Source organism: Chlorocebus sabaeus, chromosome 9, assembly GCF_047675955.1.
Source record: "Chlorocebus sabaeus isolate Y175 chromosome 9, mChlSab1.0.hap1, whole genome shotgun sequence".
In the NCBI taxonomy this organism is placed as follows: Eukaryota; Metazoa; Chordata; class Mammalia; order Primates; family Cercopithecidae; genus Chlorocebus; species Chlorocebus sabaeus.
In genome coordinates this window covers 50,333,679-50,352,622 of record NC_132912.1, presented here as the reverse complement: position 1 = coordinate 50,352,622, position 18,944 = coordinate 50,333,679, and the positions used below count along the sequence as shown (strand labels likewise).

General features: G+C 39.9%; 1 protein-coding gene across 5 annotated transcripts in view; it reads right to left on the bottom strand.

Annotated features, from left to right (window-relative positions):
• PARG (poly(ADP-ribose) glycohydrolase) overlaps nucleotides 1–18,944 on the bottom strand; it is a 136,082-nt gene that overhangs the window by 115,841 nt on the left and 1,297 nt on the right. For 3 of the 5 annotated variants that reach the window (XM_007962557.3, XM_007962553.3, XM_007962556.3), the window contains exons 2-6: nucleotides 12,828–12,894; nucleotides 10,936–11,922; nucleotides 9,885–10,068; nucleotides 521–643; nucleotides 310–393 (exon numbers count right to left, since the gene is read on the bottom strand). In XM_007962557.3, the coding sequence (XP_007960748.3) occupies nucleotides 310–393; nucleotides 521–643; nucleotides 9,885–10,068; nucleotides 10,936–11,922; nucleotides 12,828–12,865 (1,416 nt within the window). In that variant the 5' untranslated portion in view covers nucleotides 12,866–12,894. The remainder of the gene's footprint in view (nucleotides 1–309; nucleotides 394–520; nucleotides 644–9,884; nucleotides 10,069–10,935; nucleotides 11,923–12,827; nucleotides 12,895–18,944) is intronic. The other 2 variants (XM_007962558.3, XM_038010320.2) reach the window with 2 other exon arrangements.

The window sequence follows — 18,944 nt, the reverse complement described above, 5'->3', positions numbered from 1 at the left end:
GAAACACGATAATTTTAAAACAAAAAATAAAAGAGAAGCTTGGACTGAAGGAAATTGGATGGGGAATCAAGAAACAGAGGTATTACTCTTGGTTCTCCAAATTATTCTGTGTGGCTCCAGGCAAATCATTTGCAACTCTCAGTTCTTCTCATTTCCTAGTAGAATGTCTCTAAGGAGCCTTCCTTAGTGCCAGGAAGCAAGCACTTTGCATCTAAAGAATGTTGCTACCTGAATCTATTAAGACCAAAAAGTCTTTGAAAGAGGAGAGGCAGGGCCCATAAAGAGGCAAGAATGGTAAAAACAATATACCTTCAAGTTTTGGGGTCGTGTAAATTTGTTGAGAAGTGCAGTCTGAATGAGCTCCCACCGGCTCCCCGCAGTTCGCTCACCATTCTTTTGAAAAAAAGAAAAACACATGAGGAAGTTATTCTAAGTTCTTTTACATCACAGAATCAAAGGTCAAACAAGCAAGTACCAAACTATTTTTCAGAGACTAAAAGAATCTCGGTTTTGTTCTTACCTCATCTTCTACTGGGTACAAATTTTGTTCTGAACAAGGCATTTTAACATGCTTGTTATCCCACGAATCTTTATAATGTGTTGGAAAAGGTTTAGGAACTTCTCCTGCTCGCAAAAGATCTACCTGAAATTGAGGGTAAACAAAATGGTCAGTGCATAAAAACTAAATTTATCTTCTATAAAATAATCCAAAGTAACCAAAGCAAATGCTGTAAAATAAAGACCAGCTCCCAGGCAAGAAATCACCAAAGAACCCTTCAGCTCTTCCCATTCCTCACCTCTATTCAATCAGGTTCCAAGTCACCAGACACAGTACATATCCTAGCTCCATACCCCCTAGGAATCCTTCCTTGCCTCAGCTTTTACTAAGTGCTTCCTATCCTTCTGCCTAACTCCAGCTGTTGCTAGACACATCCAGCCCCCATAAAACCCTTACCCTCACTTTGGAATAACATTATCTTTCTAAGGAACTCCCAGGCTTCTAATGCTATAATGCCTATACTCTGATTATGTCATCCTGATTTTCATATACTTTCTTATCAAAACACTATTCATTCCAAACAAGTCTTAAACAACACTTAAAATTCCTTAAACATAGCAAATTCATTTTCATATCTACATCCCTGTATACATACTACTGTGGCCTCTCTTTTTAATACCACTACTACCAACTGCCACCTCCCCCACTGTATCTGGTTAAATCTCTGTTGTCACCTTCACAGCTCTGCCAAATTTTCATTACCTTTATGAAGTCTTTAGAAACTTCAAAGTAGGCAGCTATTTATCTTGTTTTGTTAGATTATCATGCTAGAGCACACTTGTTTTCTTTCCCTCATTAGATCCCAAACTTCCTGAAAATAACCATATTAACTTTGTATTCTGAATACGTAAACTAGAATCTGGCATGTATACATGTGTATGCACATACATGCAAATATATATGTACACACATATGCTACTACAGTAACTATTAAGTAAAAGTTTGAGGAAGTGTTACAGTAGGTAGCCAGTCAGACATGAGCAGGGCAGGACAGGGCTCCTACCACCACCGGGAATGTCAGACAACCTTCAAGTGATGCACAGGCAGCTGTGAAACTGCCTCTCTAAAATAACTGGATGCAGCTGGCACCAGGGAAAGGAGTCACCCAATAGATAGAAAAATCTGAAATTGGTGATCAGCAGCTTCCTGTTAAGATCTTAGGAGTTGGGCAAGTCAGCCCCAGCATGTGTACTAGGAAGCAAAATGGCAAAAGTTTAACTGGTATATGACCTTATAAGAACACTCGACTGGTAAGGGAAGAATACCTCAAGCGAGCACGTGTAGAACTCCAGTAATCACACCGCACATGCAGACAGCCCATCTCAAGGGAAGAATCGGGGAGAAGGGGACATAACCCCTTGGAAGCATGCCAACATATAAAATCTCAAGTCAAAGGTCAAACTATGTACTTGATCTCTCAAGTCGCTTGCTTGGCCCTTTCCCAAGTGTATTTACTTCCTTTCATTCCTGCTCTAAAGCTTTTTAATGAACTTTCACTCCTGCTCTAAAACTTGCCTTGGTTTCTCATTCTGCCTTATGCCCCTCAGTCAAATCCTTTCTTCTAAGGAGGCTAGTATTAGCATTGCTGCAGACCCATATAGATTTGCCACTGGTAAGAGAAAGAGACTATGGTTTAAAGTTTAACATTATGCCTATTCTGGATATTATATATAAAAGAAATCACATAATATGTGGCCTTTTGTGTCTGGGCTTTTTCGCTTAGCATAATGTTTTCAAGAGTAATCCATGTGGTAGTATGTATGAGTACTTCACTGCAGAGTATAATCACATAAATAAATATATAATTTCACTTGTAGTATGTTATGAATATGAGGAACATTGTGTTATGAGACCAGCTCAGATTTAGTTTATCTGGTAAACTTAGGTAAAGCTTCCTTGAGGAATGGTAACTGAGCTTAACTCTATAGGCTAAAAAATTAACAAGGAAAAGGGTGAAACAAAAATAAAATTCTAAGCCCCCCAACCAACTGAATAGACCCCTCCCTCAGTCAAGGGCATTCTAAAGCAAACCCAAAACACTAGTTCAGGCCATGATGGGAACAGGTGGTTGGACATGCTTCATTATACCTTCCTCCCTTTGAAATTTAGACATGACTGACCAGCATTAACATTAAAACAGGTACCTTAAGACTGACAAGGCAGACTCTTTATAGCAATTAAGATACCAACATGACAGATACCAGGCCCTGAAAGAAACAGAAATACTTTACTCTAAAATATATTCCTTTGAAATATTTTGAAATAGCCCTGCTAAACTGTCTCTTATGGGGAAAATCTACATTCTGTAGAGCAAGGGTCCCAAACTCCCCGGAATGCAGACAGGCATAGACTAGCAGTTTATGGCCTGTTAGGAACCAGGCCGCACAGCAGGAGGTGAGTGAGGCTGACCTCTGCCTCCTGTCAGGTCAGTGGCAACATCAGATTCTCATAAGGGCAAGAAGCCTATTATGAACTGCGCATGTGAGGGATCTAAGCTGCACACTCCTTATGAGAATCGAACTAATGCCTGATGATCTGAGGTGGAATAGTTTCATTCTGAAACCACCCCCTAACCCATGGAAAAATGGTCTTCCATAAAACTGGTCCCGGGGCCAAAAAGTTGGGGACTGCTGCTGTAGAGAATCCCCTTCCGTTTCCAGGTCTTCCCTGATCCAGTCCAGGAGAGAAGTAATGAAGTGTCTGATAAGAGCTCTGAAGCCTGTTATCTACAAGCATCATCTGCATGATAAAACCTTGGTCTTTAGAAACCCTTCTTAACCCAGACATTCCTTTCTATTGATTTCAGGTCTTTAGATAATAACTCTCTTAACCAACTGCCAAGCAGAGAATCTATGACCTGGAAGCCCCTTTCGAGTTGTCCTGCCTGCCGGACCAAATCAATATGCATCTTACATGTATTGAGTGATGTCTTATACCTCTCTAATACATATAAAACCAACCTGTAGCCTGACTACCTTGGGCACACATACTCAGGATCTCCTGGGGCTGTGTCACAGGCCATAGGTCACTCATATTTGGCTTAGAATAAATTTCTTTAAATATTTTACAGAGTTTGACTCTATTCATCAACATTCCTTAAAAAGGGAACAACTATGGAAAGAAGACTGTCAAATAGGCAGCTTCATAAAAACATCTGCTGAGACAGAGCAGGGAGCTCTCTTACGGGCCTGCTGGGGTGCCCTCAAGCAAGGAAATAAAAGAAAATCTCAAGTCCTTTTGTTAGGAATAATGCTCAAAAGCCTAAGGAAATTGAACACTCAAATAAAGGATTCTTAGCAAAGCAATTTTACTTCTGCGCAGGAGTGCCTCCTTGGCCAGTCGCCATGAGAGCACACCTGAACAAAGGGGCACAAGAGCCTTTATTCCTGATGCAAGTCCTGCCTCTGTACCCTTTCCCTATTGGCTGGGGTTGGGTCGTACAATCTAAACTAATCCCGGTTGGCTAAACGTTTGATTTTTTTAGATAGGTGGGCATGTGAAAGAAAGCGGAGAGGAAAGGGGAAGGCATGTCTGTAATGAGCTTGAAAGTTAGTTCTGTTTCCAAATAAGGAAAGGAATGTGAGCTGATATTGATAATGCTTGGTACTGTAGCATGCCTGGGCATCTAATAAAGGCAAAAAGGAAAAAAGGAGAAAAAGAAAAAAAAGGGAGGGGAGTACTATGAATTAAAGAATAAATGATTGATCAGGTTATTTGAAGAGAAACCTCATCATATCCCAAACTTCAAGGGAAATTCCAGGCACCTAGCTAGACTTGAGAAGTAAATGAGCCACCAGATTAGCAAGGAGGTAATAACAGCTTAAACCAATAGCCTCTCATGGAAGTCAGAGCCACAAGATGTGTTGCTCCCTATAGAAAATAAAGATAACATCTTGACAAAGGTCTCTGAGTTATTTTTCAGAAACTCAGACTCGGCCAAATGGAAAATGCTAACTACCATCACATAAGGGGGAACTGAAGACTGAACTCTGACTGACGTTCTTTGCTCTAAATTTCTTCCTGAGGGGCCTGGAGACAGTGACACCCACGTGCCAAACCTTAACATTCTTTTCTGCTGATCCCAAGTTTCTAGACAAAGCCTTAGTTCCTTAACCAATCGCAAATCAAAGAATCTCTGAATTCTGCCACCCCACCTCAAGATATCCTGCCTTTTGGGACTAAACCAACATATAACTCCCACATATTGATGTATGATTTTGCCAGTAACTTCTGCTTTCCTAGAATATATCTCTACCTTACAAAAATCTTGCTTGTATGCCACTGGGGAAGTCAAGTTTTAAGCAATAGCTATCCTATTCTACTTGCTTGGTGCCCTGCAAACAAACACCCTTATTTCTCTTGCTACAGATGTCAGTGTCGGTGTTTGGCTTTACTGCACTGGAGTGCACCCAGGTTCAGTTTAGTAACACTGCAACTTAAGAAAAATAAACTGGGCCGGTGGCTCATGCCTGTAATCCCAGCACTTCGGGAGGCCGCGGGCAGATCACGAGGTCAAGAGAGCGAGACCAGAGACCATCCTGGCCAACATGGAGAAACCCTGTCTCTACTAAAAATACAAAAAGTAGCTGGGAATGGTGGCGCATGTCGGTAGTCCCATCTACTTGGGAGGCTGAGGCACGCGAATCACTTGAACCCGGGAGGTGGAGGTTGCAGTGAGCGGAGATCAAGCCACTGCACTCCAGCCTGGCGACAGAGCGAGAATCCTTCTCAAAAAAAAAGAAAGAAAAGTAAAAGAAACCTGTGAGCTATCTATATAGGTGATCATTAAAACCACAAGGGTGGGTGAGACGAACCAGAGAGAGAGAGAAGAAAAAAGGACCTATGAAAAAGGCTTGAGGAACTCCAACAACACTTACTGGTCACACACAGAAGAACAGCCTAAAAGGAAAATAAGAATTGGCTAAGGAGGAAGAAATTTAGGATTATATTGTGTCACGGAGCCAAAGGGTGAGTATATTCCAAAGAGAAAAGAAATGTCTATAGAGTCAAATGTGGCCAGGCACAGTTGTTCACGTCTGCAATCTCAACACTTTGGGAGGTTGAGGCTAGAGGATCACTTGAGGCCTGGAGTTCAAAATCAGCCTGGGCCAACGTAGCTACAAATTTAGAAAATTAGCAGGTGTGGTGGCACATGCCTGTAACCCCAGCTACTCAGGAGGCTGAGGTGGGAAGATTGCTTGAACCTAAGAGTTGGAGGCTAGCCAAGATCACACAACTGCAACTGCAATCCAGCCTGGGTGACAGAGTGAGATCCTGTCTCTTTAAAAAAAAAAAAAAAGAAGAAGAAGGAGGCCAGGAACAGTGGCTCACACTTGTAATCCCAGCACATTGGGAGGCCCAGGCAGGTGATCACCTGATCTCAGGAGTTTAAGACCAGCCTAGCCAACGTGGCGAAACCCTGTCTCTATTACAAATACAAACATCAGCCGAGCTTGGTGGTATGCACCTGTAGTCCCAGCTACTTGGGAGGCTGAGGTAGGAGGATCGCTTGAACCCGGGAGGCAGAGGTTTCAGTGAGCCGAGATCACACCGCTGCACTCCAGCAGCCTGGGTGACAGAGCAAGACTCCATCTCAAAAAAAATAAGTCAACTGTGACAGAATCAGCAGTTATGCTGAAAGTATTTTCACCCTCATAAGAACGTCCTAAAGATGATTTTGTAAGGATGTTCCATATCATCTGATAAAACAGCATAGGTACCAGTTGAGCTTCACACAAAGGGGAACATACAGGTAATATGCTTTGTGTGTGGCTCTGTGTGTGTTTGCATGCATGCACACATGCATGTGTTTGTTGGAAATTGACCACTAAGTGAAATTTCAGATTGCCTTACCTTTCTAAAGCTAAATGTTGGCTTTATTTAATTTTATTTTTAAGAAACAGGGTCTTACTCTGTCATCCAGGCTAAACTGCAGGGCTCAAGTAATCCTCTCGCCTTAGCCTCATGAGTAGCTAGGATTATAGGCTTGTGCCACCATGCCTGGCTAATTTTTTAACTTTTTGTACAGATGGGCTCTCCCTATGTTGCCCAGGCTAGTCTTGAACTCCTGGCCTCAAGCAATCCTCCTGCCTTGGCGTCTTAAAGCGCTGGGATTATAGGTGTGAGCTATCGTGCCCAACTGTCATTTTACTATTTCAAATTCTGTAACTATTAACATCTGAAATCTTAATAACTAAACACTGCTATTAAGTAACTATTACATTTATATCTTATTATCATATTCAGGAGTAAGAATCTAGAAGAAAATACAACAAATTGTTAAACTCTGGGAATAGGACTGAGAGATGGGTTTTCTGAGTTACATGCTTTCATATAATAGTTGCATATTTTTTACAATAATCTTGCATTACTGTTGTAATAAAATAGAAGATTTTAAAAACCTGAGGGTCACTGGGTACCTAAGAAAGAAACGTTAACTACAGAGATTAAATAATGATGGCATAGGATGGTTGGGGTTTTCTTTGTGGGAGGGTGGGAGAGAGAAGGAGGAGAAAAAAGCTAAAAATATCACTTAACATCCTGTCAATCTTTTCTCCAGTTCCTCACCTTTAACATTATCTCAGTAATCTAGACTAAGAACCTTAATTTTACATGCATTATCAACAACTCCTTTTTATCACTCATATTTAAGAATTCACCATATTCTATCAATTTTACCTCAAAACAATGCAGCCTTCTATTTTCTTTTTTATCCCTAGGATTATTATCTCAGTGATTTTCAAGCTTTTTAAAACAGCAGAATCCTTTTTTTTCCCCTAAGAAATTTGACATAAAGTCAGTTAAAGTCACACCAAAGCTATTTTTAGAAATACAGTTTTTGGTAGAGCGCGGTGACTCACGCCTGTAATCCCAGCACTTTGGGAGGCTGAAGTGGGCGGATCACCTGAGGTTGGGAGTTCGACATCAGCCTGACCAACATGGAGAAACCCTGTCTCTACTAAAAATACAAAATTAGCTGGGCGTGGTGGTGCATGCCTGTAATCCCAGCTACCTGGGAAGCTGAGGCAGGAGAATTGTTTGAACCCGGGAGGAGGAGGTAGCCGTGAGCAAAGATTGCGCCACTGCACTCCAGTCTGGGCAGCAAGAGCAAAAAAGTCCGTCGGAAAAAAAAGAAATAGTTTTTATAGTAACTTTTACTTACTCTAATATCAATAAGTGATGATGAGACAGTTTTAAATACAAAGTTAGAAATTAGGAGTTAGGGATGAGAGTTAAAGCTTACATCAATCTACCATTTAGTTTACATTGATCTCTCTCACACATTATCTGATTCACGCACCTATACAGTTGCAAATGGTAACATTTTACATATTATTTTGATATTAAGCTAACTCTTCAGATAAACGTAGCAAGGGAACCTTGGCTCTATGGTCTACACAAAAATGGGTTATCTTGGCAAAAACAGCTGGCTCAAATGTGGAATTAAGCATCTTCAAATTTGATTGTGTAGTTCTTTTTTAACAAGTTTTTCACTGTTAAAAATATAATTTAGAAATGAAATTTGCATCAAACTTCAGAAGAACCCCTGAAGCAGCTCTATGTAGCACAATTCGGTACATACTGTTGCCTTACTTACCTCTTATCTGGGCTCTTACATTACCTCTCCTGGCTCCCAGTGTATCCTCACTTGTTTTCCTTACATGTAGCTGTCTGATTAATCTTGCTACAGCACAAATACTGTCTGCACAGACATGACTTAAGTCTGGTTCCTGGCACTTGAAGCTCTCTGTGATATGAACCCAATCCAATTTTCAAGTCTCTTCCTCATTCCCCACCCAAATTCCACACTACAGCAAAGGCACTGTTTTCCACTTCTGAAACAGATAGTTTTCAACCACACAGCCTGTTCTTATCAATCTTATATATCTGTCTGGAAGTCTCCTATCTTACTAACTCCACCTCAGAAAGTTATGCTCATCTTTTAGAGCTCAGCTCAAACCCCGTAACTCTGATCAATGTTACTCGCACCTCTAAATATGCTAAGGAATTCTGAATTTCAAAATAGTTAATCACATCTACACTAAATTGTATGTTAAGAGGGATCACATCAATTTTTTTAGTACTGCGCGTGAAATCTATATAAAACCTGACTAATAAATGAGATGAATGTTTAAAACTACCCAGCGAGTGATGGCAATCTAAAACTGGATTATGGTGATGGTCACATAGCTCAAATGGACTCTATCACCAAATTGAGCACTTAAAATGGGTGAATTTTTACATACCTCAATGAAATTGGTTTTTAAAAGTAAGAACACACAGAAAGTATAAAAGAGGTAACTAAGAACTAGGAGAAGCAGGGAAGGAGGTTTAATTATTTAATATGTACAGAGTTTCTGTTAGTGTAGTGTTATGATATTCACATTGGTTTTTGTCCAGGTTCTTGGCTTGTAACTCCCATAAAATGTTAGTATTTTGTTATGTTTTGTTACAATGTTGTTATAATGTTTTAATATAATGTTAAAACAAAGACAGTAACAGTCCTTTCCCAAAAGAAACCCCCTTCTTGCCTGGGGACTAGACTGCCATTGTAGAACTAACAAAGTAGGCACAAGATTAGAAATTATGGTTTAGGGGTCGTGCAGCTGGGGGCTACAAGATTCAGACCCTCCCTAAATTGCTAAGATCAGTGCTTGGGTATTTTGCAGACCCTGCACTTGATGGATCAGCTGGCACCTGGACCCAGATGGATAAACTGGCTCATTTGATCTTGTGGTCCCCACCCAGGAACTGATGCAGCACAAGAGGACAGCTTCAACTTCCCATTATTTCTTCTTGTGACCCAACCAATCAGTACTCTTGACTCACTGGCCTTCCCCAACCCACCAAATTATCCTTAAAAACTCTGACCTCCAAATGCTCGAGGAGACTGATTTGAGTAATAAGAAAACTCTGGTCTCCTGCAAAAAAAAAAAAAAAAAAAAAAAAAAAAAAAAAAAGGCACAACTGGATAATGATTTAAGGACACTAAACTATACGTAACTTTGAAATTTAGGGATGAATGCAGGATTGTGCAGTGGGTACACAATACTATCAACTGAGTAAAAAGACAGAAAAAGAATCCAATGAGGTTTCTTAAAAATACTGGAAAAAAAAATCTTCACCATCAGCTGACAATGATTGCTAATGATTGCTAATTTGTTAGGTTCCATATTAAGTAGGTTATCATCACACCGTTCCATACTGTAGGATTCTCAGTATTTTATATATGCAGAAAACAGAAGAACTTTCTAAGCCTTGGTCTGTTTCACAATAAATGAGGACTTCCAGTCTTCTCTCATGATAGATAAGAGGTGCTACCTACCCGAATAGTTACTGTGTGATTGGCAGATGGTCTCAAGAGAGGCAGCCGGCTCCCACATCGAGGCATTCTTCTCATTTCCTCAATGGGAGTTCCAAGCCACTTCTTATCTGGAGAAAGGTGAGGCGGAACGTATTTAGGGATCTTCCTTTCTGTTCTTTGATGTTTGGTTTCGCATTGTTCTTTTCTAAGGTCAAGACAAATGTATTTAGTCACAAATTATTTGCTGTTTTAATTCCCTTAGATACACAAGCACAAAACTTACCTAGATGTTACTCATTTCATTATGTTTTATATTTATATATCAACAGAAAAACTTATAAAGCTTATAAAACTCAAGAGCTTATTTTTAACAGTCTGTGGAAGAAAGTTCCAAACACATGTAAATCACCTTCTCAAAACAGAAATGAGTCATGGTTCACAGTATCATCTACACAGTAATTTTCAATGAAGTGAACTCACTATTGCATGCTTATTGCACTATCTCAGGAAACTCAGATCACAGAAATCATGGATGGGATTTAAGATTCCATATGGGGTAATAGCAAAATATAAGCTTTGTAATATGACACACCTGGATTTAAATCCCAGCATTACCACTCAGAAGGTGCATGATTCCAGTGAATTCTCTAACCCAAATCTCAGTTTTCTCATTTAGTGAGTATAATACCATCTGTCTGCCTGTCACGGCATTAAACAGTGTAAAAAAAAAAAAAAAAAGGTGTAATACACAATGGCCTACAAGAATGTCTGGCTGAAGAAACAGTAGCTACTATCAACCTAGTATTTTCATGTTCTAGTAATTCCCATAAATACCAAAAGGAAGCTCATGAAACTAAAAATCTGATTTCTAATACTCATTTTATTTCTTGTTTTCTGTTTCTAGCCTTTTCAGAGTTTAAACTTTGGAGTCTAGGTTTAAATTTCGCATAAGTAGTTAACAAGAAACAAAACCATTTCTTTGCTTTACTAGAAATCATAGCTTCGTTAAACTCCCTTACAAAACTATAAAGCATATTATGCTATTGGAGAGATAGTCCTCACAGAAAATTACCTTCTGTCCTCTGCTTTGGGCAGTCTCATGAAATGATCTGTGATTTTAGAATCCTTTCTTCCATGTTGCTTGGAATTTCTGCATTCTACATTCAGGCTAGAAATATTTCCAGGTAGTTTAGCATTTAAATCATTCATTCCAGTACGACTCTCTCCTCCTTCAAATTGGAAATGTAATCTAACTTCACCTCCCTTAGTAGAATACCGCTTCCTAAACTCAATGTCAGCATCTCTTGCTTGGAACCTTGAAGGTTTATTTGTTGTTTGGGAGGAACTACCATCTTCTTGTTCATCAAAACCTGGGCTTGTCTCCTCATCTGCTTCTGAGTCTTGACAACTATTTTTAGAATTATCCACATCCATCGGTGACTCGGGTTCACTTTCCTTCTCAAATGGAGGAGAATTTCCTAGGCAACTTTCTTGTCTACTCAATTTGTTGTCATTTTTTGGTCCAGTACCAACATCCTCAGAGCCAGCATCTGACAATGGACTCTCTGGCACGACGTCTATCTCCTCTTGCTGACAACTTGCACAGTCTTTCCCAGGATGGCAAGACTTGCTGCACGTCTGGTGGCTTCCGGCTTCTCTGGCCTGTTCATCTTCTGTAGTCTGCTTTGCATTTACAAGCTTTACCGTTGTGAGAAACTGTTGATTGTCTCTATTTTCTTCACTATCTGTGTCACTGTGATCATCATTTTGAGGTGACTGATCAATGTTAGCATTACTAAACTGCTCTGGTACCAGGGTTAGTGTCTGAGGCTCACTTTCCAAAGGCTGCTCCGTGTGTTTCCCTTCATTTTGCCACTTACACATTGCTGCAGTCTGATGTTGGTTCAAATACTGTGTACTTTTTTCAGTGGGTGACTTATCAAGACTTAGCTGAGAAACATTTTCTAATTTTTCTACATTATGTTGGTAAAAGTTATCTTTTTGTACAGAACTCATCATGGATTCTATTCTCGTATTGTTGTTTTCTTTACTATCCAAACTACAAGAGAACAGAAAGAACTAAAAACAACTTATAATACAAAAAAGTCACTTATCCAATTATATCCCCAGTGTCACAGCAGTAATTAAACTCCCTTTAGTTACCTGAGCACACACGTCTTCCATGACTCCATGCCTTTGCATGTGCCCCAATGCCCTCCCTGCAGCTGCGTGTCTGGCAAACACTTGCCTTTCCTTCAAGTCATAAATGTCACTCACATCTCTATGCAGTCTTGCTTTAGGGAGCAAAAGTAAAGTTGGACATTTGTTTCTTCTACACACTAACCACCACTGTGCCTTGCTCATACCTTTACTATTGCATCCATCACACTAGGCAGTAAGTATGTGTTTTTGTGTGTGTGGCCACTGCTACACTGTAAGTATCTTAAAGACACAAACTGGCCGGGCGCAGTGGCTCATGCCTGTAATCCCAGCACTTTGGGAGGCCGAGGCAGGCGGATCACGAGGTCAGGAGATCGAGACCATCCTGGCTACACCTGGTGAAACCCTATCTCTACTGAAAATACAAAAAATTAGCCAGGCGTGGTGGCAGGCGCCTGTAGTCCCAGCTACTCGGGAGGCTGACGCAGGAGAATGGCGTGAACCCAGGAGGCAGAGCTTGCAGTGAGCCGAGATCTCGTCACTGCACTCCAGCCTGGGCGATAGAGCGAGACTCCATCTCAAAAAAAAAAGACACAGACTATTCCTGTCTCATCTCGGTATTTCAAGTATACAGGACCGTCCCTGACACAAAGGACTCTCTAAAAAATTACTTTTAAGGTGATTTTGAATTAACATAGATAAAGGAGAACAGAAAAGCATGAACAAAGAAAGAAAATACTAAAGCAACAAGATAAAACATCCATGTATTATTATTCATTTCTCCATATAGGAATGTCTCTATACCTTTCTGATTCCGCTGTCTTGATTCCTTTAGTGTCCATCCAACTGGTAATAGTCTTTTGTTTGAAAACTATAAAAAAAAAATGTATATTCATACATTCCTTCAAACAGAAAACATATACAGCATATTATACATGCAAGGAACTATGCTAGGTTCTACAGGTTAAACAAAAGATTAATAACTCAAGTATTTGCCCTCAAGTAATACCAGTGAGATAGGAACATAAATGTTAATACATATGACACAGGGTAGAAAATGACTGGTGCCTAAGAGAGTTGGTATGGCCTAATGGATAACAGCATAGGCTACGGAATCAGAACATTTGCATTCAAATCCTGATTCTCCCATTAGCTTCCTAAGTTACTCTGTGAGGGGTCATTTCTCCGTATCTTAGATCCCTCATTTGTAAACGTGTAAAATAACTCTCTCTCATGAGACAAGGCTTAATTTAAGTAAAAACAGTTTATATAAAGTGTTTAGGGCATTATCTGGTTTATGCTTAGTAAATGTTGATTCTTAATTATCATTATTATTAAAAGAGGTCCCGATAAAGGAATTAAGGTTATTTCCCAGGAAGACACTACTTCGGTGAATAGGAGAAACTGGGGCATAATTGGTAAGATTTCTTTGGAAAAGGTAAGGCTTGAATTATGCCTTGAAAAGTAAACATGCAGTCACATAAAAAGAAAATTATAAGCAAAGGCACCAATATCGGGGAAATACAAAGAACTTAAAAAGAAAGCAAAAGAAAACATGGTTGAAAAGTCAGCCAGGATCATATCATACAATAGGATCTTGAATGACCCACAAAGAGAAGTACAAAAAAATGTGTTAAAAGATATGATTCTTCTCATCTAGGAGGCTCACAGTCATGCATGACAGCCTGGAGGATAAATCTGAGGGGCAAGAGTGAAGAGCTTATTGCCAGAAACCAGGGAGAAAGCTACTAGTCCAGGTCAGTGGTTCCTAAACTATTTGGATCATCAGGAAGCCAGCCACACTGAATCAGAATCCGTATGAGTAGGATGAAGTTCTACTGAATCAGAATCTATATGTGAGTAGGATGAAGGCATGAGGGGAGCTGGAATCTTTTTTTTTTTTTTCCAAAAGTGATTTTGATAATCCACTAGATTGAACAGTGACTGGCCAAGAACATAAACTAGTCCTTGTGAGAGTAGTAGAAGTGAGGAGAGTCATTACAGACTTCACAATAAGAGGGGAAGTTAAAAGTGACTTTAAGCTTTGGGCTTGAGAGACTTGAAAAATGATGACAGCCTTAAGTAGAAATATGGAATATAAGAGAATTGTGTTTAGGGAAAAAGCATGATTAGGTCGATTCTGCCTATACTAAATTTGAGATGCCAAAGAAGTAACTAGGTAGAAAACAATATTACTACTTCTGGCTTCCTAAGGTTTCCTTCCCAACACACCAGCAGATAGTAGCAACAGTAGAATTGATAGCTCAGGAGAGGGAGATGCAATATAAATAAATACAAGCCACATTTTATATAATCATTAGAAGTAAGTATGCTGTCAAAATTTAATATATTGAATAGGGATTAAATGTACATCATATTTTAGTATCAGAAATAAAATCTTAAACATTCGCAAATGTTTAAGATTTGAGATACTCACTAAATTGAATGTAAGAATCTTAGCACACTAAGTCACAGGATCTTTCTTATTTACCTACCTCTCCTCAAACACCATATTGAGCAAAACAGATGCAGGCTCCAACAGACGAAAATCAATGGTTTATTTTTCATTGAGATAATGGCATAATCAAAATACATTTCAGATGGGGAGAATTTTATACCAGAAAAATATTCAACTGCTATATAATCTTTACCTTCCACAAAATACTTATAATCCAACTAGTAAAAATCTTTGATTAGTGTTTCAAAAAATAGTTTCTATCACAAAAAAGTAATCATGCATAGTGATTTCTTACTGTTAAACACCATTACTTCAATGATTTTATTTAGCATTTCTGCAGCAGATCAGGCTTCAGAGAAAAAATGAGCCTCAGTCAGAGGGAGTAAGAGGATAAACCATCTGATTCTGAAACTTTTTCTATAGTTCTGTATTCTCTTTTTCTTTATATCAAATACAGCAAGTATAGTTTAGAAAATCCTCAAATTGGGCCGGGCACGGTGGCTCATGACTGTAATCCCAACACTTTGGGAAGCCAAGATGGGCTGATCACGAGGTCAGGGGATCGAGACCATCCTGGCTAACACGGTGAAACCCCGTCTCTACTAAAAATACAAAAAATTAGCCGGGCGTTGTGGCGGGCGCCAGAAGTCCCAGCTACTCGGGAGCCCGAGGCAGGAGAACGGTGTGAACCCGGGAGGCGGAGCTTGCAGTGAGCTGAGATCGTGCCACTGCACTCCAGCCTCGGCGACAGTGTGAGACTCCATCTTAAAAAAAAAAAAAAAAATCCTCAAATTACAAACCAGTAATATGCCAAAACATTCATTTTTTGAGTTGGTTTAGAAGTTAAAACATCTTTTTTCCATAAATATAAGGATTAATGTTAAGATGCAATGACTAGGTTCCTAAAACACACACGAAGCACATACTCCAGTGATAAGTCTACAGAACCTAAAGACTGCACACATCATTTCATGAAAAACCAGGAGTGTTCCAGTGATGGTGAGGAAGAGAGCTCTCTCCTGTAGCCCTGACCCTGAGAATGTGTTTTCTCTCCAGTTTCAGGTTTCCTGAAGCCTGAGGAAGGGATGAAGGAGGAAAAGCAAGAGGTGAGGAACCAGTATCTTCTGCTAATAAAACATTGATCAGTCCTTCCTAGGGCCTCAGAGAAAGGACTGCTTACTGCTCTCTGCAATATCACTACTTCTGGCTTCCTAAGGTTTCCTTCCCAACACACCACAGGACTGTGTCAGAGCTTTATCCCTCTTACTCCTGAAGCATAAAATGATGCTTTCCAGGTTTCCTGTGAATTTTAACTAGAAATAGTCACAACAAGGCAAAAAGAGTGGCAATAAAAAGTGACGAAGATACAAGATCTAGAGTCAGATCATCTTGGATTGAGATCTTTGTTCAGTCACTTACTAGTACCATCTTGGTCAAGTTGCTTCACTTTGTTAAGCCTTTATTTACTCACCCAGAAAATGAAGCTAACAACATCTACTTCTAAAGGTTATGTTGATCAATTAAAATGCAAAAATTAGAGAAAATATTGTGTTCAGTCTCACAAAACACTCAACAAATATGTTATCTCCCGACATTTCCACCCAGTCTTTTTTTTCCCCACTGAGATCAGTAATTCTTCAACTTTGACTTCACAACATTTACATTTATTCTCATCAGTAACATTACTCAGTAACCAGTGTATTTTAATCAGCAGGTCATTCAATTAACAGCTATAGATACAGCCAAAAGGCACAAAATGCAATAACATTCACCTACATTTCAAAGGCACGCTCCACTTTCACAAAAAGTCCATAGCAACGCATCTGGATAAACCCTTTATCATCACAATGTGAATAACATGCTGAGTTCTGCCAATATGCAGGTTTGCAGATTCTTTTTTTTTTCTTTTTTCAGAAGTGGGGTCTCGCTATGCTGCTTAAGCTGGACTGGAACTCCCGGGCTCAAGTGATCCTCTTGCCTTAGCCTCCCAAATAGCTGGGACTACAGGTGCATGTCACCATGCCCAGCAAAATTTGCGATTTCAGTCAGTATAAGAAACGTGCCCAGGAGGATAAATAATGTAAAATTTAAAGATACTGAGTAAATATCCATTTCTTTACCCCACCTACTTGTCCTAAGATAATTATGTATAAAAATTTAAATACCAAGTTCCTACAGGAATCCCAAAAATTCAAACAATGGGCTTTTGATACAAATATAGTCTTTGAACATTGTTAATTGGTGTCCTGTCCCAGGTATACAGAAAACATTTAAACACGTGAAATACAGCCCCAAGTATTCATTTGGTACCTCTTCTGTAGAAATCTAAAGATCCAACCAGTGAGGACTGACTGTCCTCACCCCTATTGCAACTAACTCCTCCTTTTTTACATGATAATAAGGTTAATGAAACCACAAATTATCCAGTCACGGGGCTGAAGTACACCTGAACACACACCTGAAGTTCACCTTCAGTTCCCTCTCCCCATACCAAGTTCTCTGAAATCTACATCCTAAATTTTAAATCCATCCCTTTCGTATACCCTTTAAACACATCACTTATTAGACAACTGCCATGTTTCTTGCAACTAGTCTCCCTGTCTATAATCTTGACTATCCAGTGTTCTACAAACTACAAATGACCAGTCAATTTGTAGTTTGAAATAACACAGACAATACAAGAATGCATCACACATAGTAAAGTTAAGTATTATTTCATGGAGCATTTATTTCAGTTAAAAATATGTCTTATTTGCCAGGTTACATATATTTCTAACTCTGTGTACCAGATAAAATTTATGCTGTGGGTTGCAGTTAGAAAAGTCCAAAAGCCATTGTTTAAGCCATATTTTCTAAAATATTAACCAAATGGTATTCCCAAGCTTAAAAGTTTTTTAGTGGTTTCTCCATTAACCACAGAATAAGGTTGAAATTCCTTAAAATGGAACTTGAGTTTCTTCACAAGCTCCTGCCTGCCACTCAGCCTCATCTGACACTCCTCTGTCATCTTATGCTCCAGTCTTACCAACTTTTGCATGTCTTATTCCCTCTGCGTGTATAATTCCTTCTCCTCCTGATTTATACAGCAAATCTTCCTCATCCTTCAAGGCTCAGTGAAAGTCGGCTTGGTACTGCCCCTAAGTATGAAGATATCTAAGTGTACACTCTTCATCAGAGAACTGCCCGAGCTCTACCCAGCCTCTTACACTGTTAACGAATGCATCCTTTTTGAAATGCTCTCCTTTGCCTGACACAACACAAGCCAGGCTTTCCTTCCACCTCTGCAGCTGCTTCTCTTCAGTCTACCCTTGAACTTTGGTGTTCCTAAGGCTTCTGCCCTAGGTCAACCTTTCCTTTCTCTACATGTTTATATGTTATCTATGCCCCTAGCATCCATTATAATGTTTATGCCAAGAACTCCCCAATCTACTTTTCCAGCACAGAAATATTTCTTCTCAAGCATCCCATTCTTTCATGAATCCACCCCCTTCTCTATTGCCAGCACCCAGGTCTAAGTTACAATTATTTCCAACCTAGATGAGCTCCTTAACTGAGTCTTGAGGCTCCACTTGAGTTCCTTTCCAATCCATTCTTTATTGTCCACACACCAGCCACACAGACTTTTCAACAAATAAGTCTAATCAAATCACTCCCCTCCTAAAAACCCTTGAGTAGCTTCTCAATGCCCTTAAAGCTCAAAATCCTTAGCAATGTCTACATATCCAATTTGATTTGAATTTTTGGACCACCCTGCAGCCTCATCTCTCACTCTCCTGCGTTCACTCTATGTATCAATTACACTTGTTTTTGTGTTGTTTTGTTTTTGTTTTTCTGAGGCGGAGTTTCACTCTTGTTGCCCAGGCTGGAGTGCAATGGTGCCCTCTTGACTCACTGCAACCTCCGCCTCCCAGGTTCCAGCGATTCTCCTGCCTCACCTGCCTCAGCCTCCCGAGTAGCTGGGATTACAGCTGCCCGCCACCAGGCTCGGCTAATTTTTTTTGATTTTTAGTAGAGACGGGGTTTCACCACACTGGTTAAGGCTGGTCTTGAGCTCCTGACCTCAAGTGATCCACCAACCCCGGTCTCCCAAAGTGCAGGGATTACAGGCGTAAACCACCGCGCCCGGCCTCAGTTGCACTCCTGAAACACTCACTTACTTCCTCCTCATCTAACTTCTACTCATTCTAAAGTCCTCAGAATAAGCATCTCATCTTCTGGAGGACTATTTTCGATCCCATAAATTAGGTTAGGTAGAACAATCTGTCCTTCATGTATCAGAACATCCATTACCTTTTATTATATTAACTTTTGCTATTGTCTATCTCTCCAGATAGATTTTAAGGTATGAAGGCAGAGGCCAAGCTTCTCTTGTTCAACACTGCATGCCAGGGACGGGTACAATGCCAGCTTAGACTAATAGCTCTGCACCCTGAGACCCAGAATCTGAACAAGTGAAGTGAAGT